The following is a 26256-nucleotide window of genomic DNA, read 5'->3' as shown; positions in this document are numbered from 1 at the left end:
TAATCTGTTGGTGATGCTTTCAATTGAACTTTTAATTTGGTTGTTTCTTTCATTTCAAGGATTTCTATTTGGGTTTGTTGTTGTTGTTGTTGTTGTTGTTGTTGTTGTTGTTGTTTAAGAACCTGTGTCTCCCTATTGAAGTAATCTTTTGCTTCCTGTATTTGTTTATGTAGCTCTTTGTCAAAATGATTTTGCTGCCTGTATTTGCTCTCTTATATCATCCTTTAATTCTCAGAACATTTTAATCATGTACATCCTAAACTCCTTCTCTGTAATTTCTTCTGCTGTGTTAGCCATGGATTCTAATAATATGGTATCTTGATTTGTTTGGGGTCACTTTCTTCCCTTGTCTTTTCATATTGCTTGTGTGACTTCCCTTTTAGCACTGAGGATCTGAGGTGTTATGGGTTTTACCCTATAGGTTTATAGTGCCCTTGTAGGGTTACAATACCTCTCCTTTGAGGTAAAGGACAATATTAACAGATCCCAATATAAACAATATACACTCTGAAAACAAATGTTTGCTATTAAGACATTTTCAGTTTGGTCACAATGTACAGAAATGGTGAATTCAATTATTATCTACAAAGTACTCTGTAGGTTTGTAAAAGGGTTTATAGTTTCTGATAAAGAACTGGGGGTAAGGGATGGGATGACATGTTGAGGAGGTAGGAGGTGAGGATATAGAGTTATTATATGTTAGGAAGTGTGAAAGAGAAATCTGGCCAGCCAGAGTTCCAAACTTGGAATTGCCCCCACTGAAGACGTGATGAAGGTGACCCAAGATGGAGGCTTCTGCCTTCAGCGATGGAGTGTTGGGTTGGGTGGGAGGAACAAGGTGATGATGTTGGATGATGAGTTCAGAGATAAGCTCTGTGGTATGCAATGTGTGTCTGTTGGCTATCTTCAGAGCCTGTGCGAAGTTCTCAGGTGCAGGCAGGCTACTGTGCATACGGGACTATCTCCTTTGCTGCAGAGTCCCAAGATGGCAGCAACCGGGGGAGCCCCACGCTGGTGGACGTGGGTCCACACATTGATAGTGGCAGCCAGAGTTTCTGGATACAGGAAGCTGCCAAGTGTCCTGTGTGAGAGTAGCATCTGTGATTTCTGCTCAGGTGGGTGGCCGAATGTTCTGCGAGGGTGCTGATGCCAGTGGTCCCGCTTAGTACCTGGTAGTCCTACGTGGGCAAGTAGTTGGGAGACCTACTGTGACACTGATGCTGGCAAGGTGGCCGTGTTTCCTGCAAGGGAGCAGGAATATCACTCACAGATAAGCAGTATTCTCACAACTTGTGTCCTAGGTCACGGAGCGACACAGAATGCTGCCTCCCTCTGACCAGCCATCTTGGATCCTCTCCATTTCTATTTTAACATTCCTTAAATCAGAAACAAGTTTTGGAGTGGGTTTTTCTCTTCAAATTAAGATTCTTTCCCATATGATTGAAGGCCTGGTCACTTCCAGACTTGACAAAATGTCCACAGCTGAACATGAAAACCTGTTATTAAGAATTGAAATCCATTTTGATGAAAGGCACTAATAATTCCAGACCATGTTTAATTCTACATTTGAAAAAAAAAAATCCTTCATGTCATTCCATAATTCTTTCCTACCATACTTTAAAAAATATAACTGGCTTTATTCAGCCAGGGTGAAACCATCATTCATTCATTCATTTTAAGTCATATTTTGAGGGCCTTTCAACCCATGGAGTCAAAGGTTTCTCTGACGTGTAGGGTTTTCAGACTAATTATGAGAGGACAGCATACAAGTAAATATGAAATAATGTAAAAGGACACATTCATGAAATCATCAGAAGTAAATGAATGTTAGTGCAGGAGTGAGTCAGAGTGAGATGGAATTTCTCAGGGATGACTACAAGTAACAATAAATTTAAAGTAAGGGAAGGAGGTAATGGACAAGGATGGCACAGAGGAGGGGAGTGTATTCCAGACACAAGAATTGTGGGCTTAAAAAGCAAGGGCAGAAAGTATGAGAGACTAGGAATGATGGAAATGCTTGAATGTTGGATGGGGCAACTTAATTTCAATGTTTTCTGGTTACTTTACATTTTCAGAGAAGAAATAGATAAGGAATATTATGTTGGAGAGAATACCATTAGTACGCTCAGGCCCTGGGTTTGATCCCCAGCTCCACCACCCTCCCCTCCCCCAAAAAAAAGAAGAGAGAGAAAGAAAAATATTATAATCACAATATCAAAATAAATTGACATAGGAGAGACTTAGGTTCAACCATGCTCCCAATGTTTGGGGTAGTAACAGCAAACTATAAAAATGGAGATGAGCAAACATGCCTCAAATTAGTTGTAAAAGAATAATTGACCAGATATTGGTATGACAAGTTTGGAATCAACTTTCTTATATTCAAACATGAGATTCTGGAGTGTTTGGGAGAGTAATGACATGTTGATTCTAGAGAGTTTGATTCTTAGTCCTTTTTGATAGGGTGACAGTTTAGTTTTTAAGGATTATAGATGAGTTGTCATTGCAAAAGCCAAGTGATCACCCTTTATATACCTCTTATATATAAGGAGTAAAATACTTATTTATGGTAGGGGGATAAAATATTAGATTTATAGGGAAGTGATCTAAGTTTAGAGTCAATTCAACTTATAACTCTTTGACTATGTGTCAGGCATTGGAATAAATGGGGCTACTATAAGTGTATACAAAATCATGATCTTTGCCCTTGTGGAATGTACAACAAAGGAGTGAATAAGACAAACATTGAAAGTAGGTTAGTTCCAAGAGTAAGATGAACATGGTAGAAACGGAGAAAAGGGACCTTGGTAAGTAGATTTGGAATGCCTACATTTGCATAATAGGAGGCAAAGCAGGAATTCTGCAAATGAAAATTCAAATGTTATAAGGAGAACCAGATGTCCACTTTAGTATAGCTTGAAGCAACAAAAAATTGTGAACAATTTTAAATGTCCAATAGTAGAAGAATTACTTTATATAAAATTTGAGTTATTATGTAACCGTTTTAAAAAGGGATATCTATGCAGTCATGTAGACATGTCTATTATGTGTGTAGCAAAAATGCAAAGTGCAGAATGACTGATATTTATCTTATATTCATAAAATAAAGAAGGTATATGTAAAAATAATTTACAAATATGTACATTTGCATGTGCTTGGAAAGCAATTTGGAAGCTTACTTAGCAAACAGCTGATTGTAGGGGTTACATATGAGGGGTGGGATTAAGACACTGAGGACGGGGCCTTGCAGTGCTTACTTCATGTTGTAAGGGCAGTTCTCGGGAAAGCTTGCAAGCAGTTTTGAATGTATCCCCTATATAGAGTCATATTTAAATCCAAAAGAAAACCAAAATGATGCAGTCACCACATTCAGTAAGGAAAAACTTTATTACAGAAAGTGGAAAGACATAGGAATGAGTTGGGGAAGGAAAAAGTTTAGTTCCATAGAGCATCCCAAGTCTGAGAGTAAGTAATTACATACATTGTAATGTTATAAAATTATGTGGGATGGTGGCTGCTGCTTAAATAACATCCCATGGGTGGAGCACGCCAATTCATCTTAATTAAGATACTTCATGCCCTACCAATTTGGTCTATGGGCTTCCTGATCAGAGTTGCAGAGAAAGAGTACTCACTGGCAAGTTAGACAGCTAAATAAAAATGACTGTGTACAAGATCCAGGCAGAGTGGAGATAAAAGAAACAACCTGGGGAACCTAAGCTTTTAGCAGTGGGGACATTTTGAAAGAAATAATGTGAGACCTATTGGGCAGAAAGATTTATCAGATATGGTTTCCTCTGGGTAACCTTCAGGATGGAATGAATGGGGAGATGTAATTGGCGAAAAGGTCACTTAGGTTATGGTTGTGAGACAATATTTGGAAATCAAGCAAGGGTCATTTCTAAGAAAGCAGAGTCTGATTGTTGGTGTCAGGATAAGAGAGAACACACTAAGCATGAGACTTGCTGTAGCATGGCTACAGCACTTTCATCTAGAAGGAGCAACAAAGTTGTACGGAAGCCCAGGAAGTAGAGAAAGAGAGACATAGCTAATGTTCTATGGTGAAATGATTTGTGAAGTCACCTATAAACTGTAAAATATTAAAACCTTTCTTGTCAATAATTATTGCCAGGATAAAGAATGTTATGATTTAAGATATTAGGTGTCCCCCTAAAGCTCATGTGTGGGACAATGCAAGAAATTTTAGTGAAATGACTGGGTTATGAGAGCTTTAACCTAATCAGTACGTTAATTCCCTGCTAGGGATTAACTGGTAGGGTGTGCCTGGAGGAGGTGGATCCTTGGAGCCTGTCTTTGGGGTTTATATTTTGTTTGTAGTAAGGAGAAGTATGTCTCTCTCTCTCTGCTTCTTAGTTCTGTGTCCAGAGCTGCTTTCTTCCACCACCATGTTCTGCCTCATTGTGGGCCTAGAGCTACCAAGTCAGCCATCCAGGGACTGAGACTGGTGAAACCACGAGCCTCAAAATAAACATTTCCTCCTCTGAAATTGTTTTTTTCAGTTATTTTGATCACAGTAGTGAAAAAGCTGACTAAAACAAAGAGATAATGTGATGATACTGAATACATAAAGAAAGAATTATGATGTAGGAGTAGGATCACAGGCTTCAGGATAGAAGTTAACTGTAAGAACACAGGTCTATCAAAATGAGGCCAGGAACAAGACCCAGAACACTAATAGATATTGGATTTTCAATGACAGCTATCTCCCCCTTTGCTATTAAAAGGAGAAATGAGAATATGAACATGTAGGAATCATAAAACCCTGATATGCACAAATTAGAATTTTATTTTTCTGTGACTTAATTTTTGCATGATGGCCCATTTCAATTTAGTGATAGAAGTCTCAAGAAGTTCAAGATTCTCTGTCTTCCATTTTTCTCTTCCCCATTTCTTATCAACCAGGGCACTACTAAAGGATCCTTTGCTTCTCTTTGTTTGCCAGCAGCTCTGTGATCCTTCCATGGCATTCACAGAAACCTTGCTTTCCCTCTTAAGTCAACCATGGCTCAGGAGTAATCTGTCAAAGCCTCCCCATTCACTCTCTGGGGTCTTGGTTCTCTCCAGGATTCTAACCCACAGCCCCTAGTCCAGGGTCTCGAACTCTCGGGGCTCTGTTCCCCTCTACCCTTCTCCATCAATCCTTGTGTCTTCTGTCTAGAGGTGGAGCAGCAACACGGTGTGAAAGGATGCATGTTACACTCACGTGGCATTTGTTTACGTGCTAGGACCTATTTGAAGTCCTCACAGTTTCTACAAGGATTTTAGTTTCTGTCAACACCCAGACTTCCCCTTTTTGTGATGGAGATTGGGGAGCTTCTCTCCCTGGCCCAAGCCATTCCTGAAGAAAAGAACATGAAGCTCCTTAGCATCTTGAATTTTTATTAAAATTTCTAGGAAGAGTTATTGTTAAAAAGATTAAAAATACCAAACCTGGCAAGGATATAGAAAAAAAGGAACTCTTGCACCCTGTTGGTGGGTATGTCAATTAGTACAGCCATTATGGAAGACAGTACAGAGATTGTTCAAAACAATTAAAAATAGAATTTCCATATGATCCAGCAATTCCACCACTGGGTGCATATCCAAAGGAAATGAAATCAATATTTCAAATATACATCTGCACTCAACATATCTTCACAATTGCCAAGATATGGGATCAACCTAAGTATCCATCTGCTGATGAATGGATGAAGAAAATATGGTACACATATACAATGGAATACTATTCAGCCATAAAAATAAAGAAATCTTACCATTTGCATCAATGCAAATGAAACTTGGGATCATAAAATTAAGTGAAAGGATGTGAAAGGATGCATGTTACATAAGACAGGCAGAGAAAGACAAGTATCTATGATTCACTCATGTGGAATATGAAAAAGTTGATCTCATAGAAGTCAAGAGTGGGATTGTGATAGCAGAGAAGAAAAGGGGGAATGGGGAAAGATTGATCAAGGGGTTCTACCTTACAGTTAGATATGAGTAAGAAGATCTACTACAGTACCGTACAGTAGGGTAACTGTGGGTAAAAGTTATGTACTGTATATCTCAAAAAATTAGACAAAAGGGTTTCGAATGTTTTCACCATGAAAGAAAGATAGATGTTTGTACAGATAGATGTGTATAGCCTAATTTAAACACTACTCAATGTATACATTTATTTTTGGCATATCACCTAATTTCCGATTAATATGTATGACTGATATGGTTTTATGTATCAGTTAAAAATTAAAATCAAATAAATAGGTAAACAAAATACCACAAATTCACAACGTGGAGAACTATATGAGAGTGTCTTATATACTTTTATGGTGCCAGGCATTTTATTCATTCCTCAGACTTTTCAAATGTGGGTGTTGTCATCCCACTTAACAGATGAAGGAACTGAGGCTACATGGGGTGATGTAGTATACATGCTGGTCATACTGAGCATACTGCTAATCAGTGTCTAGGCCACTTCTCTCTGAACTGTACCTCTCACTCCCTCTGAAACGAAGGCTAAAGGGCAGAATGTAGGATAAACCATATTCAGAGAAAGCCACTGGGAATAGTTTTGGTCCAGACCACCTATAAGTACATGATGATAGGAGGGTTTTAAGAACTTTAAAGAATAAAAATATTAAGTAAATAATTTTTATTGGAAAATGTAGAGATAAAGAGAGGTACTAGTAATAGCTGAGAGAAAGAATAAGCAGGAGTAGAAAAGGAAGTTGATAAATTGGTGGCTGAGACAATTGACTGCATTATATTTGAAGCAGCATGACATATCATTTGAGCAACAAAAACAGCACATTTGAAAAGAAACTAATCAGACATGTAGAGGTGAGTGAAGAGTTTATGTTCCTAAAAAGCAAAGTAGAGAAGTCAGTGATCATGATAGCCCATGTAGGATGGTAAATTAAAGCCTTGTATTTTTTAGTATGGGACATGTTACTGAATTTGTAAGTGAAATGGGATTTTTGAAATGAAGCAGTAAAGACAGAGATTAGCAGAGTATCAGAAAAATGAAGTTTGACACTATAGTGTTGGAGGAATCATAGTTCTGTAATGCTTGCCTTCTCTTGTCCAATGAGTTTGAACCCTGTGTAATAAGAAACTGAAGAATGTCCATGATTTAATTATCCAGAAATGAATCCATGGGCGAAAGGTAGCAGCTCTCTTTTTCCTCATTATGTACAGGAAGAATAAAATGAAAAATCAGAGACTGTAGAGAAGGAAACATATAGCTTTGTAGTGATATGATTTCAGATGCAGACTTGTCCTACTCTGTGTGACCTTAGATGGAGGAATAGTTATATTTGTATGACCACTTGGTTGAGAAGCTCAAGTGAGATTATGATCAGGTGCTCAGCACAGGATTTGGAACATAACAGGAACTCTATAGATGTGACTTGTCTTTCCAACACCTTCATTTACTCAACAGATATTTATAGAGCAGCTAACTTGTTCCACAGATGTTTAGGTCAGGGTAAGCTACGTTATGCTGCAAAAATGAACACATCCCATATCTCATCCCAAATATCAGTTGCTTAAACACATGCATCGTCTCCCACCTTCTTCATCTGTTGCCTGTTTAGGGCAGCTCTCCAATATGGCAATCCAGTCTGCTTCACTCTTTTGACCTCATCATCTTAACACAAGATTTTCCATAGTGGAAAAGGAGTATCCAGAACTGCTATTGGATGTTTTCAGTTGACAGTGATGCATGTCAATCAATTAGCAATCCATTAGTCACAACTAGTTCTTTAGCTGGGTCCCACTCTAAGGGGGTGAATAGAGAGTCTTCTGTGTGCCCAGATACAAAGAACTAGATTTTGATGAGCAAAAGTCATCTGGGTGACTACTCAACTGGGCACTGGGTGCTTAATGGTTAACAAGACAGGTATGTTTTATCCTTCCTCCATGGAGCTCTCAGCACAGAGAGCATGCTCCTGGGAACGCTAATATCTGTGAAGAGCCAGGTTTCTACCCAAGCCAGGCAAGGAACTAGATCAAAGAGATTGCATTCAATATGTATAAAGTTATGTGGGAAAATAGGAAAGGATAACAGTTTAGGATAAGTGACAAGTATGGAGAACTTAGAAATCCTCAATAAATATTTACTGAACGAATGTTAAGTGAGGAATAAGAAGAAATTTAGCTCTTAGAAACGAAATGGGAAAGGCAACAGAGAGAGACAGATATAGGAAGAAAAAACACATGGAAACAGTTTATGCTTTTCAAATGTTCTGAATAATATTTGGGAATAAAAGCTGTTCTTGCTGTATCTGCTGCTTCCAGTAAGCCTGAAATATTTCCGTGCTGGTCTCTTCTGCCATGGTGGGGGTGCTGAGTAAAGAATTCCCAGCCAGACTGTTTCATTCTTACCTAGTCAAGAGTTTGGAGATTGTTGGGAAGCTTGGACCCTGACCCATCTAGTTGAATGTTCTGTGATAAGTCAAGTTTGCTAGATTGGCAGTTGTCAAATATGGAGGGGTCAAAGGAACAGAGAGATGATGCTACTGTGAATACTGAAAATGTAATAGAGTTAAGCAAAAAGCCTATGAATGCAATCTAATGGTATGATATTAGAGAGGAAGATTTCTTTAAAACCTCAAAAGTGATTAAAGTAAGAAATGCTTATTAAAGAAAAAATGGAAAAAAAGAAATATTTATAACAATTCCTAGAGATAAACCCTTTTAACATTTTGGCCTACTTAATCCCAAACTTCTCTAGGCATACTTAACAAAGGCAGATCATATAGTACATGCTACTTTGTCATCTCTCTTAGTTGAAAGTGTTTTTTGAATATTTTTCCATGTCAAAAAAGATACTTCTGGCCAGGCACAGTGGCACACACCTGTAATCCCAGTGGCTCAGGAGGCTGAGGCAAGAGGATTGTGAGTTCAAAGCCAACCTCAGCAAGCAATTTAGTAAAGCCCTAAGCAACTCAGCATGACCCTGTCTCTAAATAAAGTATAAAAAAGGGCTGGGGATGTGGTTCAGTGGTTAAACACTGAGTTCAGTCCTTAGTACCAAATACATACTTCTGCAACATTTTTTGCAATACTATTTTTAATGACTGCATGGTATTTGTATCATGTATGTGTGTCTCTCTCTTTCTCTCCGTGTGTGTGTGTGTGTGTGTGTGTGTGTATACTCCATTAGATTGTGTAGAGATAGTTGCTATTATTAACGATCCTATTATGAACACTCTACCTGAATTTCTATTCATATCTTTGCTTTATAGGCTAACTTTTCTAAATGGTAATTATTGTGGCAATAGTTATGCACACTTTAAGGCTCATAATGTACATTGCCAAATTGTCCTCTAAAAGATAGTTTCAAATTACATTCCTACCAGGAGTGGATAAGAACAGAAGTGTTTAGGAGCCCATAAATCTACAAGTGGGGTTCTAGAGATTTAGGTGTGTTATTAAATGTATATTTAATATTAACAGCTATTAGCAGAAAAGGGCACTCAATATTATCTTTAAATCCTGTCTTATTTAATGCTTTCACTAAAATTATATGTATGAGAATCTCACATTAGATTTCTTAGAAAGGAACTTAGGACAGATTCACATATTCTGCTCAATGGACAAGGGTAAGATCTATGGATGGGCACTGGGGTAAGATCTATGGATGTTCCACTAGATATCTAGAATGAGTAGCCTGCTGGATAAAATACATTGAGTTCTGTCACTGAGTATCATCCATGCTGTGGCTAATGTTTGTGCACATCTTTAATGATTGAATATTAAGCAATTTCCCACTTCTAAAAAAAAAAGCCAAGAAATTTTCAACTAAATTGACTATGTTAAACTTAAAGAGATACAGATAAAATAATGACGTGTGTGCTTATAATATGCCATCTACTAATTTGATATAAATAGACTTTGAAACACATATTATGGTTTTTAGAACTATTGCCCTTATATTTCAGGAAGTAGTTTTGGTCTGACTCCCCTCCCATGCATTCTTGACATCAGAGTGGTGGTGCTACCTTTTCAGACAACTGGTTTGTTTCCACCACCTGTCATTTGGAATTCAATCTAAGTGGTTTGGGTACAGGACCTTGTGAAACCGTCTGATGCCATCACTAGAAATCTTTTCCCCAGCTATAAAAACTTGTTTACTGCTCATGATCTCTAGTAACCACTTACTCTGTTGCTTTTTTTAGTGATCTTTAAATTACTTGTTTTCCAGAGCTTAGAATTGTTAGGTCATATCTCCCAAAATAAATACTATCTATCTCAATATTAAATTTCTTTACTTCCACTTACCAGTCCTATCAATTGCAAGACAGTTAAAACCATTCTAAACTCATGAGTTGATGATGTTTCAATCTAATGCATATTCCCCAAACAGTACTCTGTTCAAACAAAGTAATGGAGAGTGTGTGATATTATGAGAGACTTTATAAGGACTTTAGAATAAAATTCCTCTTTTTCTGAGGGATCATTTGGGGGAAGAAAAGGCTCTCACCTTATATTCAGCCATATATTATGGTTTAAACAAAAGGGGATTCACACAAATCTCTTTTGTGTTCTTATGCAAAGTGACTATTGAATATGAAAGCTTTGGGCCATTTGTAAGAAATAACTAAAGCATACAGCTGGATTGTAATGCATTTATCTTGTAGAGAAACATTGAAAATGGAGGACCATAAAGCCTGCTTCTTTGAAAATACATTGGAATCTTAAGAACTACAGCCTCCACCCGTTAAACCTCCTCCCAACCCCAGACTGCATCTACTTTTTTTGTTAATACACACAAAGACACACCACAGTAGGAAATATTTATAATATTTTGATGGTCTCTTGGGGATCCCTAGCCAAAATTTTTAGAACTCAAAATGAAAAATTTAGATAACTGAGTGGCTAGATTTCCCTACAGTGTTACTCCGTCTTTAAGATACATTATGCTATATTGTTTCCGTTCTTTCATCTAAGTATTTCCAAGAGAATCAGACTAGAAGAACATTTTACAGAGAAGGTGGCAGCTATTTGATTGATATAGTCGAAGATAGCATATGGTGTATTCTTTCCTCTCAAACTGTTCTGAGTCTTTGTTCTTGCCCATAGCAGTAGTATATATGAGAACTATCCAAAAACTTCCCAATGGTACATGTATGTAATGCACATCATCTTAAAAAGCAATGAACATTTTGCCATTGCATTCTTTATTATTTGAAGTAAATCAAACTGAGAGACACAGAGCTTAAAATAAATCGTTAAAGAACTCTAATTCTATAAGATCTTAAAATTTTGTAAGATTATAAATGCCATTTTAAAATGTTAATTAGAAGATGCATTTGTTTTAATTCATGATACTGAAAATATTGACTGAATTGTGAATTAACACATTTAGGGGTACAGATGTCATTTTTCATGAGATTTCCTGAATGATGTAATTTTCATATTTCATATAGCAGTTTGATCAATTTACAGATTTATTTTACATAATTAGTTGGTAAATGAGAAATTCAATTGCTGATATATAACTATTTTTCTGTAATATAAAAAGAAGTTAAAATTCTGAATTATAAATAAAAAACAAATATTTTGAAGACATCTGGTCTACATCTGTCCAAAATAAGATAATTTAAAACAGTGTAATTAAATGCAAGAAATACAGAAATATTCACACCTTAGAATGTTAAAAAAAAAAAACTCCATTTTAATGTGATTTTTTTTTCCCAACTGGAGTTTTTTTTTATTATTATTATTTCAGTGTACTTTCACTTCTCATTCTGTCTTTAGAAAGAAAACTAAAAAATTAAAAATAATCTGTGTTTTTCAAAGTTTCTATTAAATGGAGGTATTATTTTTATTAGTACTCTTTTATATGTTGATTAGCTTTAATTCCTAATGTAATATTCAGCAGACAGTCTCAGACCTGTCCCCTTTTGCTGTATTTATGACTCTTCATTCAGTTATTTAGATTGTTAGATGACTAAAGGAGTATGTAAGCTCACCCTAAATTGTGTGTTCCTTGTGGGCACAAAGGAGCTCAGGAAGTGTGGGAGGAAGGCATTCAGACCTGTAGAAATGAAAAGCACTTCTGATACATCCTCATGATCCAGAAAGAATCATCCTTTGAAGATTGGTCTTTCCTTTAAAAAAGAAAATCTGTGTTAAATGGAAAATATATCATTTTGGGAATAAGAAAAATACTATGTACTTTCTGTTGTCTAACCTTAGCCATAGGTTCTGAAAAGAATTGGCCCTGTGAGAAGGGCAACCACTTTTCCTAATACATACCATAAGATAACAAAAGTTATGTTTTGTGTGTTTATTTTCAGGGAGCATGACAAAAATCCAGAGAGTTTTTTTAAGGTATTAATGCATCTAAAGGACTTAGGACTCAATTTCCATATCTCTGTCCTTGGAGAAACCTTTACGGATGTCCCAGGTATCTCTTTTGAATTTTTCTAATGTATTTTTATAGATATCTAAGCTCTACAACTAGGTATTAATTTCCATGTTTTCCTTTGTTAGAATAATCAAGATGAGCACTGTTAACCAAAAGATTATACGATGGCATTAAAGTCTGATTCAATTAAAAAAATACTTAAGTAAGCATTCTTTGATTTAAGTTGAGAACGTGAAGTCATCTCTTTTATCAAATATAGTTTATACAATGCATCTTGATGTAAATAAAATATATTGCTTTAGGCATCTTATCACTTAAGGAAAGCAAGAATTTGTAATTGGATATGCAGCCTCTTGCCCCTGAGGTCACTGGTTTGAATCCTGCTCACATTGGTAATGACTGGAATACATTACCATCTGTTAGGTGGCCTGCATAAAGCATTTTGGTATCTAACTCATAATGTGGAAAAGACTACAGTCCATATCATGGTTGTTGTTGGTTCATGCCTTTTTATTTTTTTATTGAACTTGAGAAAGACAAAAGTTGGAAGCAGTAATCAGCAGTTCCTCTCATTCTTAAAGCTACATGGAGCCCTTTCAGATCCATTTCCTTGGCTCTGTGTTCTCATTGGTCATGGATGGGTCAGTAAAGTGGGCATTCTGACACCTCTTCACAAGCACCTGTGTTTGTGTTCTTAAAGGTCTGTGTGCTGAGCATTGTTTGAAAGGCTAATATACAAACAACAAAAGTTCACAAATGACCTTATTCAAAAGTGACCCTTGCTATGATGTATTATAACACTTAAACACCACCTAAAGCATACTCTCACGTAGCAGATGCTCAGGTTTAGTGCTAGAAGCAACCCTAGCCAGGACTCAGCAGCCTGATCTCACCTAGCTTACTTCTGCCTTTCAGGTTACAGATACTGACTTCACTTCCTCTAAGATATTAGCTTCTTTAGATGCCACTTGCCTGTTTACTTCTATTTTATCTTTTTGATTTTAACTCCAAGGCATTTTCTTTCAAAGTGAAGTTTTGTCATGTTCTCTTATCATACTCTATTTTTCCTTCAGGACACTTATCTCAGTTTCAAATTATTTAATGTGTGTCCACTTTTTTTTTAATCTCTCTCCCCTACACACACATATACACATGCACACTAGAAGGCAGGTTCTGTGAGGACCAGAGACTGTGCATCACCTTACCCCAAAGTCAAGTGCTGGAGCTCAGTGAATAGTTATTAGATTACAAAAATGTTAAAATAAGTTAAGCTCTGGCCCTCAAGGAATTTATAATTTTGTTGAACAGGGAACATTCATGCATAAGCACAGAAAACAGAGAGTGAAAAACAAGATAATATAATTACATATGAGTACTGACACATGGAGCTTAGGGTGTTAATTGCCAAACTAGTACGTGAAGAGCCAACACTATTCCAATAGCCAGAAAAGAAGGATTGATTAAGTTCTTCCAAAAGGGGAAACAACATGGGCAGAGCACATGGCAACAAACATTTCAGATATTGTGTTTAAGAGGAAGGTTTCAGTGATTAACGCTGTGAAATCATTTCTCTAAGTAGAGCATGTGATGGCATGCAGACTTAAGTCAATAGCTACCTTTGAACAGTTAGGGTAGAGTCAAGATAGCGGGTCTTGATCACTAAAACAGGTTAAGTAAAGGTGAGGAACAGAGAGCCTGCATGGGAACAGGGAAGAAATAAGAAGCAGCCTATAGTTTATGAAGCTCTACCTTCAACTGATACTTATGCAGAAACACAAAGCCTCTGTGATGGAAATCTCAGAGTGACTCTATGAGGTGGTGGCAGAGATTAGAGAGAGAGAGCTGTAAGAGAGAGTTATTCTCAAGACAAAATACATGTATGAAGATTTGAATTTGGGACCAACATACCTTACATACAAACAGAGATATGAAAAATTATGGTATATATGTGTATTAAGAATTGTAATGCAGAAAAAAGATTACATATATAATGGCATAAGTTGGTGTGAACAGACTGTATATACAGAGATACCAAAAATGTGCTCTATATGTGTAATAAGGATTGTAATGCAAAAATATAAATGAAATAAATAATAATTAAAAAAAGAAAACAGGGAAGAATTTGGTAAATGGATGACTACAGAGTAAGAAAAAATCAGCTTCTTTGCAAAGACCGTGAGCTCAGTTTTTTAGAACCCAATTTGGGGTGTCTGTGAAGAGACTGGAGGACAGACCTGACAGATACTTCTTAGTCTGTTGAAACCTCAGTAAACTTTAGTCTACAGAGAAGACTAGGTTTTCCCTCCAAGAACCATGTTATTACAGTCTCCGCTCTCACCTACCACACATTGGCATTGAGCTATTTAGAGCTAGATGGAAGTTAAAGTTAGGTGCGGAGCAGTAGGGGTGCAAGTACCTCTCAGTAGTAACAGATCCAGTCTTGTTCCTCACTTAGGCTTCACTTCAACACACTCAGTGAGCGCTGTGGAAGGGGGAGGCCATAGTGAGCAGGATTCAATTTCTCTCTGGGGCTCTGTCTTAGGAGATGTACAGCTGGGATACTGTGGACTGCTGTGGAAGGGACATCATCTTGTCTTTGTACATACTTCCATTACTCCTAGTCTCAGCTGGGGCTCCTTTCTGTCTTAGCCACTGGTTCATCTCTGCGATTTCAAAGATGAATCAATGCACCATGGCCACCAAGAGCCCGTAGCTTTCCAGGTTATGTCTGGAGAAGGCCACTTCACTAATCTTGACTCCAAAAATTTCCTACCAAACCATTCTGTGTGACTTCTGCCATTCCTCTCACTCCTCTGGCTTATTTAACAAATTATGTATACAACACTTACTGTATCTTAGGTATTATTCTAAGCCATTTGCAAATATTAACTCTTTAACTCTTTATAATAGCCCTGCTTAGTGTTACTATTTCCATTCTCCTGTACTCAGAGAAACTGAGGCACAGGGAGACCAAGCAAGGTCATACCTTCAAGCACTGCTTGTACCACTGTGCTGTGCTGCTTGTTTGTGTTCCTGTCTTCTGATTTAATTGTCCATCTAACTTTGAACATTATTGTCCCCAGCTGACCATCCATCAGTCCTCATCTCTTATCCTGCCCTTCCACAAACAGGGTTACCTGGGAAGCATATGATTTGTGCTATTGTCTCTCCTTGGTGCAGTGTTAGCATGTCTGTTATCTAGATCAGAAAACGAACATCTTCACTGTGTGATACCAGCTGGAAGAATTACTCTTAGCACTGGTAATATTTGTAGGGAAGTAGTTTCCTAATAGATACTTTTTTAATTGCAATTATTATTCTATGAATAGCTACCATTGATTAAAAGCTCACTCCTTACCTGATCCTTTGTCTTTTTATTATATGAAATGTTCACAATAATCTCAATGAGATAGGAATTGTTATTCCATTTTATAGGTAGACAGACTGAGACTCTGAAAGCTTAAGTCACTGTGATTAACTGCCTCTTAGTGTTCAGTTTTTCTTTTTCACACACAACCTTAATGAATTAGAGGGCCAAGAAAGGTGGAATTTATGACAATGGCACCATTAATTACTCTTTATCCAACTTCATTCTCCTTCCCTCTCCACAGAGCTTCTTGGGTGGGGGGGGGTGTGGATAGCAATGTTGGGTGGCAGTATTAGTGACAGCAAGCTTTAAGACCCTTTCTAGTGATGCAAATAATCAGCATTAAATTTCTTTTGAAAATTCAAAGACCATAATATAGCAACTCTGTGGTATCTTCATACTGTCAGTTATTTGCAAGTAAAAATTACATTATAAGGTATTGTAATCCTTTTCCTGGAAAGTGTAGCAGAATTAAGATAATCAATTATAATTCATCATTCTACAATTTACAATTCTTTTTGTGTCATTCCTGCATTTTGCAAAAGAGGAATGAGATCAAGGAAAGTGACTTTTCAGAGCCTCACATTTAGGATGAAATAGTGAATAAAGTAGAACAGGTTCTGTGATGCTTGGAACTTGTAGTCCAATGCTTTATTCATAACTTACTAGAACATTTCTTGAAAATGTTAGAACATTTTTAAGCATTTGCAGGTAAATGGATGGAGTTGGAGAAGATAATGCTAAGTGAAATTAGCCAAACCCAAAAAAACAAATGACAAATATTTTCTCTGATATAAGGTGACTGACTAATAGTGGGGTAGGGAGAGGGAGCATGGGAGGAATAGAAGAACTCTACATAGGGCAGAGGGGTGGGAAGGGAAGGGAGTGGGCAGGGGGTTAGCAATGATGGTGGAATATGATGGACATCATTATCCAAAGTACATGTATGAAGACATGAATTGGTGTGAACATACTTTATATACAGAGATAAAAAAAAAATAGTGCTCTATGTGTGTAATAAGAATTGTAATGCATTCCGCTGCCATGTATTTAAAAAATAAAATCAATATTAAAAATGAATGTAAAATATGAGACATATATACAAACACATATGTTCTCTAACCCCAGTTATGAGTTTTCCTTAATGAAAAGGCATCAGAAACAAGGGGAGCCATATCCAATGGGCTAGCAGTCCGGAACATAGGATAGGTGTGCTCTACACAGTAGGTCTCAATAAATATTTGTTGAATAAAAAAAAAAAAAAGAACTAACATTACCTGAGCATTGATGTGATGAGCACCATTCTAAGCCTTTCCTGCTTTGTTTACTCTTCACAACATCCTTATAAATTGGGCACTGTTGGAATTACCATTTTACAGCTGAGGAAAGTAAAGCCCAGAGGCAGTCTTTTGCCTGAAACCACCCACCCAGTCATTTTGGAAGCCACAGTTCAAACCTTGTTTGCTCCAAGGCCAATGGTCAACTATACACTACATGGAAATTTACAAAAACATCCCCAGTTTATAGGTAAGAAAGCAAGAGGTGATAGTAGGAAATTCCTGGTAAATCATGTGAGTCATTTCCATTTTCTCTAATAATCCTTTTGCAAATGGAAAGCTAAAAGAAAACCAAACACTTTAAATCTGTTTCCCAAATATCTCTCTCCCTGCTCCCTCAGATATTAGAATGAATTCCACCTTTCTTTTTAGTCTTTATCATGAGAAAAATATCAAAACCAATATGAAGTGGGAAACTATACCAAATAACACTTGTCATATATTCAGTGATTGGTAAATATTATTTGAATATTTGAATGAAGAAGTTTGTCATAATAGAATAGTAAAATTTGGATACTTTATCAGACATGTAAGAACTTACTAAATCAATTTCCAGGGGCTGGGGTTGTGGTTCAGTGGTAGAGTGCTCGCCTAGCATGTGTGAGGCACTGGGTTCAAACGTCACCACCACATTAAAAATGAAATACATATTATGTAAAAAAAAATTCCAAATCCTAAACAGTTATTGTATGAAAATAGAGACTTTTTCAGGATAAAACCCTAAGACTAAGCAAGTTCTAGGTGGCTTTACATATTATATTTTCTGTTTTTAATATAAGTGACTTTGATTTAATATAAATCATTCTTTTCTTGTTCTCATCTTTCAGCTCTTCAATCAGCCTGAATAAGCAAGGCTATGCTAAAGTAACAGAGATATCTCAGGGACTTCAAACACATAGAATTATTTCTTTTTCACAGTATATATTTATAACAGATGAGCAGGACTATTCTGCTCATTATGGTCACTTAGGGCCCCAAACTGATAGAAAGACTCAGCAACCACCAACTGGTTACCAGAAGGAAAAGAAACTTGGGATCTTGTCTTGTCAGTGGTGAAGTATTCTGTCTTAGAAATAGTGCCCAGTTCTACTCAGTTCATTGGTCAGCACTTCTACCAGGCACTGCCTAGTCAAAAGGAGGGCCAGGAGACACAGTCCTCCTCTGCGCCAAGAATGGAGAACAGATTTGATGACCTGCCTTATTGGCCACCAAGTTCATTTTGTATACATCATGGTCTGAGTGTTCTCAGAAAGAAAACCAAGCCTCCCCAGGATTTCTCTCTTAATCTGGGTGAGACAATCCCAGCTGAATTAAGAGCTTTACAAATGTTGAGAGTATTGCCTGCAATCTTCTTGCTGGGAACAACCCAGCTGGTTCTGAAGACACATCTAGCAACTGTGTCCTGCCAGGCAGACAATATGAAATGGAAATGGTCTCTGAAATGGAGTTAATTGTCACTTATAGATGAATTGAGCATTTTGAAAAGTTCAAAGTATTTGTCAACCAGAAGTGGCACCCCTCTTCCCGATGGGTATATTTGGCAATGTCCAGAGACGTGTTTGGTTTCACAATTGTTGTGCTCCTGACATCTAGTAGGTAGATAGAAATGTTGCTAAACCTCTGACAAAGCACAGGAAAGCCTCCACAGCAAAGACGTGTCCGACCTAAAATTTTAGTAGTGTCAGGATTGAGAAACTGGAATGGAAGTAAACAAATGAGGTTGGGAGCTGGGTCCTGTAGCTTTCTTGGTTAACCTTAGTTAATCTATCTGTGCAGTGAAAAGCAGGAGGAAATGGGACAGGGGAATAATAATAAAACCTATCCACTTTAGTGAGTTACAATGAGGATTTTAGCATTAGATAATTTGGAGGAAAGTGCTTTCTAAACTACGGTGCAGATTTTATTATAAGACTCATAGACTTTCCTTTGGAGTTTGTAAGTAGAGTGAGTTTTTAATGCATTTGGATTCAAAGAAGACATTAGTGATGTTGTACCTTAAAACTTCACTTTATTTTTGTTCAGAAAATTGAAAGGTCATCCTGCTACATAAACCATCTGTCTCTGGCTCCATGTTACAAATGATCCAAAAAGCCTAGAAGCTCCTCAATACAAATATTTGAGTTTTGGCCAGTTCTCACGACAAGGTCAGATTGTTAGCCCTTGAGATGATTTAAAAAAAAAAAAAAAAAAAAAAAAGCAAATGCTTAAGATATCAAATCACTGGAATGTGTTTGTATACTTAATAATTTCCCACAAATGGTAATTCTAAACAAAGTATTCTTTTCTGTGAACAGTCAAAGTCCCACATAAGGAATCTTCTTTTCATATTGCAGACGTGGTAGGAGTAAGGAGTTTTAGCTGTAGACATTAAGGCAGCCAGAAAGGTTGCAAAGAAAAATCCTGAACTATGGTTTTGGCAGACAGAAGTTCTTTTGGTTCACCTTTAATTTAAGGTTAAGAACAGTATGTGGAAAGCTTCTGGTTAGTATCTGGCATGACAATGATGATTACTGTGATCTTGGCATATCCCCATTCTTAGCCCTGGAGTCAAATGTTGGGTAATTATATAGTGTTTCCCTCCACTCCCACCTCCTCCTTCACTTAGCTCCCCGCTACTATCTTATTTTCAGCTGCATGGCCACACAAAGGGGGAAATTCTAGGGAGGTTCTAAGGATACAAATAACTTACATCACAGTAATTTCTTCTTCTTTGTGTGTTTTGTTTTTTTTTTTCCGTACCAGGGATTGAACTCAGGGGCACTTGACCACTGAGCCACATCCCCAGCCTTCTTCTGTATTTTATTTAGAGACAGGGTCTCAGTGAGTTGCTTAGTACCTCGCTTTTGCTGAGGCTGGCTTTGAACTCAGTCTCCTGCCTTAGCCTCCCGAGCCACTGGGATTACAGGCATGCGCCACCACAACCAACAATCACATTAATTTAAAAGGTTTAAAATTTTACAAGAGGCTGAGCGTGGGCTGGGGATGTGGCTCAAGCGGTAGCGCACTCGCCTGGCATGCATGCGGGCGGGGTTCAATCCTCAGCACCACATACCAACAAAGATGTTGTGTCCGCCGAGAACTAAAAAATAAACATTAAAAAAAATTCTCTCTCTCTCTCTCTCTCCTCTCTCACTCTCTCTTTAAAAAAAAAAAAAAAGAGGCTGAGCGTGGTGGCACATGCCTATAATCCCAGGAAATTGGGAGGCTGAGGCAGGAAGATCACAAGTAGCTAGACCCTGTCTTAAAATTTAACTACAAGGGAGCCCAGTAGGAAAAAAAAAAAAAAAGAACAACTATTAATAAATTGATTAATATTGAATCATAAGATTATATGTAAGATAAAGTAAGTATCCTAGTGAGATTGAATAAACTCATTCTCTCCAGTCCATACTATTCCTAAAACTTATTCCCTTTCCTTGTAATTAAAAAATATATATATATTAATATTTGTTATACTAACACAGTATTTAATGAGTTCCTCTTATGGTCTAGCATCATGGAAAGTATTATGAAAGCCAAGAGAAGAAAACATAGTTCCTCCCCTCTAGAATCTTACAGTCTGGGAAGGAAAAATGTTTATACATATACGTTTTATTAGAATATATCCTTTTTTATATTTTAAGATTTTCAATTAGAATATTATTTTTAAGGCATTATCTTATAATGTGTATGAATAGCTCTGACTGCAATAGAGTGGTTTAGTTAATCAAACAAGTCTTGATGTCTCCAGTTTATAGCTGAGGAAAATGAATTATATTGGCTCCTTGGTAGAAGCACAGATGTGAGTTAGATTCTCAGTACATAGAATCACCCTCATATGATTTCTCAAAATAAGCCTGTAGTCACTTTCCCAAGAATATTATTGCATAGGTCGGTTTCCCAGGAATCTGAAATTAAAACTGAAGTCTTCTCTTCCTCAGGTTTTTGCTAAATGAAGAAAACAACAAAACATGATGGGAAAAGTCAAGAAGACTAAGTGAAGGTAGACAGGAAAGAATAGATGCTAAAGTAGACATGATGGTCTCTCTTAAGGGAAGTAATAAATTTAACAAGATTCCAATTAGGGTGCCACCATATTACTTCTATATCTTCACAAAGTGGCTCTGAAAAGAATTTTAAAACTAATGGCCAAATATCAAAGAAGTCACTTCCCAAGGAATCATGATGGAAAACATGCCCTACCAGATTCAGTACATGTATGAGGTGACCACTTTTAAGAGTGCTTTACAGATTTAGAAACATGAAAGTAGAAAAATGGAAAGAAATAGATGACTCAGAAATAATACCAACTTATATAAATTTAATATCTGACAAACTTATGAGGACAAATTTAAGACTATGCTTATCCCAGATCTAAAATCCAACTTTCCCCCCTTAGTGAACTACAATATTGAATAAAATTAATAATTTCCATGTAATAAAAGACAAATTATATATGTGATCTATCATATATAAATAAATAAGAGTACATTCTTTCTTTCTTATTTTAGTAGATGAACATATAAGAAAGGAAGCATATGTTATAAATATATGATATAGGTAATAGCATCAAGACTTTATTATAAGTGCTAATTTACTTAACTCTTATTCTGGGTCAAGCCAAGGCTAGGCTTTTATTCTCATATCTCATTTATCATCACAAGAGTCCCCTCAAGAGGTGTAATTATTCTCCCCCATGAGCAGATGAGAACACTAAGGCTTAAGTGAAATGACTTTCCCAAAGTCACGCAGCTAATAAACAGTAGATGTGATGATATCAGAAAAAAAGAAATGCTTAATCAGGAAAAAGATCTTTAATTTTACCAGTAAGTAAATAAATGTAATTGGCAAGAATTTATGAGAATAGTTACATTCACCAAAGCAACAGAAGTAAAAGTGAATCACAACTTGGAGGAGCCAACTTGTGAGGCAACATGTACATGTAAGATGAAGGCAATATAAATTATTTTTTCTGAGCCACAGAAGTTAACATGTTCTATGTCTCAGTAATTTCAGGTCAGAGAATGTATCCTATGGAAATAAGTCTAAGAAAGAACAGGTGACAAAAGTTCTTCTTGCCTCATTCCCTTCTCTGCTGTTCCATATCAACTGGTCACTAAGATTCTATTTATTCTCTGTCCCAAGTCTCACTCTGTTTGTGTTGCTTCAGTTTCTGCCCTTATTTTCTGGGACCTTATCTCCTACAAAGGCTTCAGACTGGTCTTCCAACCTATGGACACTTTTATATTCAATTTACGTACCTACAGTTTTCACCATTCTTTCTAAGACCATCCAAGAATACTCAAAATACTCTAGCAAGAATAAGTATCTGTCTCAGATTTTCTGTAGCAAGAGAGGTTTTTCTAAATCCGACCCTTGCTTAGTCCCTCGTGAATTCCAGTTCGGTCATTGTCTGAGTACATCTGTGCACTTACCTACCTCCTTGTCTTATGTTACTCATTGCTTAATTCTTCACCCCCTTCCCAAAAAGGCACGCTCATACCCTTTTCCTACCTGGAAAGAATCCCAACCCCAGTGTTGCCTTTTGTAGTAGTCCTTCCTCTTCCCATCCCCTCCATAGCACTTTTATTCATCCCACATTGGCAAAGCACATTTCACATGGTAGTGTGGTCACTTGTCAGTTGCCTGCCATAATGTGGTGATGGTGGCAATGACCAGAAGATGCTTTGTAAGTGAGGATTGTAGCGACTGAAACAGTGAGCTATACAGAGAAATCAGCAGTACTCCTAGTTGCAGGGCAGAGCTACTCTGGCCCTGATCTCACTGATACCCTGACCAGGGTAAGGTTCCCACCCGGTGCCTGAGCCGCTTGTTAACTCTGCCTCTGCCCTTCCCTCCCAGATGCTCAGGAAATTCCCCAGTGCAACCAACTGGTAGCAACTCTCTCTCATTCCTCAGCGTGTCCTGTGAGAATCTGTCTTTTTTCCTGTGGTCACTCCCAGGCGTGCCATCCCCTGGCTTATTGTCTACTCCTGCAGCTTTTGTAAGTGGAATATTTATCTTTTCTACTGAAACGAGAAGATTCAGTGCAACTCTCAAGGCAAGATCATTTTTCCATCCTACCAGGGGGAAGACCATGAAGATAATATGTTCCGGAATACAACTCCCAAAACATCTCTCAAGAAATTGTTCTCAAAAGTTATAACTGTGAAAACATTACTGAAGGGGGAAAAATGCTCTTTCATTTTCATAAGCTGTCCTCAAAGTTTATGAGAAATGTGCAGTTGGAAGAGACACACAGTGAAATCAATTGATTAATGGAAAATATCATGACATTAATAGAAAAATTAAAAATAGAGGCAGACTCTTAATTTTTTATTGACTTTTTTATTGGCCCATTGTAATTATACAATAGGATTCATTATGCCATACTGATATATGCATATAACAATTTGATCAATCTCCTTCCCTAGTACCTTCCCTTTTCCTCCCTGTCTCCCTCCCTAGATCCTCTTGCTCGACTCTTCTTACCTCTACTTTTATTGTTATTTTAATGACATATATGTGTGTGTGTGTGTGTGTGTGTGTGTGTACACACAAATGTTTTATGGTGGTATATTTATACATGGACATAGCAGTGTTTGGTAGATTTCATTCCTCAGTACTTCCCATACCCTCTGCTCCTCCCACCTTCTTGATTCTCTTTATCTACTTTATTGGTCTCCTTTCTGTTTTCATGAAGACTCTAATTTTCAAAGCCTGTAAGTACATGTATGACTTTAGATATGTAATGATATGTAAGAGACAGAATAGCTTCTATAGATAGGAGATCTTTGAATGTAGCTGCTATATAGCGCTTCATTATTTTGTCTTTTTGAGCTCCTGTAGTTGTATATGATTATGATTTGGATAGTGGTATGTTCAAAATAATATTTAGCCCACTCTGGGACTGTGGTGGTAAGCCCTCCCTGTTTTAACGTTCCTGTTTCTTACAGTGCCTATCAGAACAGGAGTCTGACAGAAAGCAACACAGCAGGGATCCAACTAGTGAGCTTTTCCAGCTACATCTCCCTTTGCCTAAATTGTTTCATTTGTAAAATGGAAACCATCACACGTATTTGCTGCAATGGAATGAACACTGCCCAGGAATTTATAAGGCTTGAGGTCTAGTTCCAGCTTTGCCACTGATTAGCCATGTCACCTCTTTCAGCCTTACTCCACTTATCCAAAAGAATTTAAAACTAGAAGAAACTTTGGACATAAGGTTTCTCAACGTTTAAAATGGGCTTCATATCCCCACCTCAAAGGGGATTTCTCAGTGACACTTTCTGAAATTTTCACTATGAAAACAATGTCATAATTGTGCTTTCTCAAAATAACATCTTATTCTTTTCCATTTTGATATGAGTCTGCGCTCCCAGTCAAACCTGCACGCTCAGAGACCCATTGATCTAGACCAGTCACAATTATTCTGGTCATCCTACTACATGTTTCTTTTTTAATATTTTTAGTTATAGATTGACATGATACCTTTATTTTACTTATTTATTTTTATGTAGTGCTGAGGCTCAAACCCAGAGCCCCATACATACTAGGCAAGTGCTCTACCACTGCTACAGCCCCAGCCCTGCTATATGTTTTTGATCCTGTCATTGCCTCTCATTCTTTCCTTACCTCTGGGTACCCCTAGCTGTCCTTTTCTTTTTTGATTGAATCCTTCTTTACTTATCTCATTACTTCATAGAACTGACTAGTATTGCTTCCTGCCCATCCTGTTGGACTTTGCTAATTTAAACTTTTTAAAGTTGACCTCTATGTATCTCACCTCCTCATCTACCATCCTTGCTAAATTAAGTCAATCTCTTGGTCTGACCTTCCCAGTGAGGCTTCAACTGCATCACTCCTCCTCCTTTATCTGCAGGGAATATGTTCCAAGACTCCCAATAGATTCTTGCAGCTGTGGATAATACCAAAATACTTATTTTACTATATTTTATCCTATACATACAGACATAAAGCAATGTTTTCTCCATCTTAACCAAACACTTATCACATGCTGTAGCCATAACTTATAGTTTGATGTTTGACAGCAAAACTAGTATTCTAGTCACCTGTCTTGCTTCCTTGACCAAAAGGCCTGACGAGGACCAGTTTAAAGGGTGAATACTTTATTGGAGGTCTGAGTTCATATATGGCTGACCCCATTGCTCTAGGCCCAAGATGAGGCAGAACATCAAGCAAAAAGATGGGGAGGAGGAAAGCAACTCCAAACATGGCAGTCAGGAAGCAGAGGACTCTACTCACCACGGACACAATATATACCCCAGAGGCACGTCTCTAATGTCCTCCCTTCACCAACCACACTCTACATGACTACCACCCAGTTAATTCATTCAAATGGATTAATGCATTGATTATGTTAAGGATATTATAATCATTTCACCTCTGAACTTTCTTGCATTGTCTCACACATGAGTTTTTGGAGGACACCTTCTGTCTAAACCAGCCAGCATAAATTTCTTTTTTCTCCTTCACAATTTCATAGGTAGAAGATATATTCTACATGTTAGCAACCTTAGCCTTTTTTTTTTTCTTTCCTTATAAACTTGAGAACATTTACATTTTCATGGCTTTTCTTTGGGATATCCAAATGGCCAGCATCACTACTTTTACACTTTGGAGCCATTATCAAGTCTAATAAGAGTTACTTGGACACAAGCCCTGGATATCAACTACAGTCAATCTGAAAATCAAGATAGCTACTGAGTAACTAATGGATGGCATAATGCAGCATGAATACACTACCTGTCTCAGGCAGGACAGAACAGGATAACATAAGAGTTCATCATGCTTATCAGAGTGGCAAATAATTCAAAATTGAGAATTGCTTATTTCTGTAATTCTCCATTTAATATTTTTTAAAAATATCTTTATTTTTATTTATTCATTTTTTTTTACAGTTGACCATGTGTAATTGAAACTGCAGAAAGTGAAACCATGGATAGGGGACTACTATACCTTTGCACCCTAACTTTAGTACTTTTTTCATATGTATCCTGGACTGTAGCCTAGAGTACACTGTATTCCCAGAAAATAGTTCACAGGTCACTACCCTGGAAGCCCTCATTTTCCTATCAGCATTCCACCCATTATACCAGACTCATCTCAATCACTTTCCCTGACCTTTCAAACAAATATGATATCTCCTTTCTCTGATTTTGTTTATACTGAAC

The 26256-nt window shown here is 37.2% G+C and overlaps 1 protein-coding gene across 9 annotated transcripts in view; it reads left to right on the top strand.

The window, feature by feature from the left end:
• The window catches only part of Qtman (queuosine-tRNA mannosyltransferase), a 379404-nt gene that overhangs the window by 315726 nt on the left and 37422 nt on the right, over positions 1-26256 (top strand). For all 9 annotated transcript variants that reach the window (XM_078017334.1, XM_078017340.1, XM_078017341.1 and 6 more), the window contains one exon: positions 12309-12418. In XM_078017334.1, the coding sequence (XP_077873460.1) occupies positions 12309-12418 (110 nt within the window). The remainder of the gene's footprint in view (positions 1-12308; positions 12419-26256) is intronic.

This window comes from Ictidomys tridecemlineatus, chromosome 7 (assembly GCF_052094955.1).
Source record: "Ictidomys tridecemlineatus isolate mIctTri1 chromosome 7, mIctTri1.hap1, whole genome shotgun sequence".
Classification (NCBI taxonomy): Eukaryota; Metazoa; Chordata; class Mammalia; order Rodentia; family Sciuridae; genus Ictidomys; species Ictidomys tridecemlineatus.
This window is presented reverse-complemented; position numbering and strand designations above follow the sequence as displayed.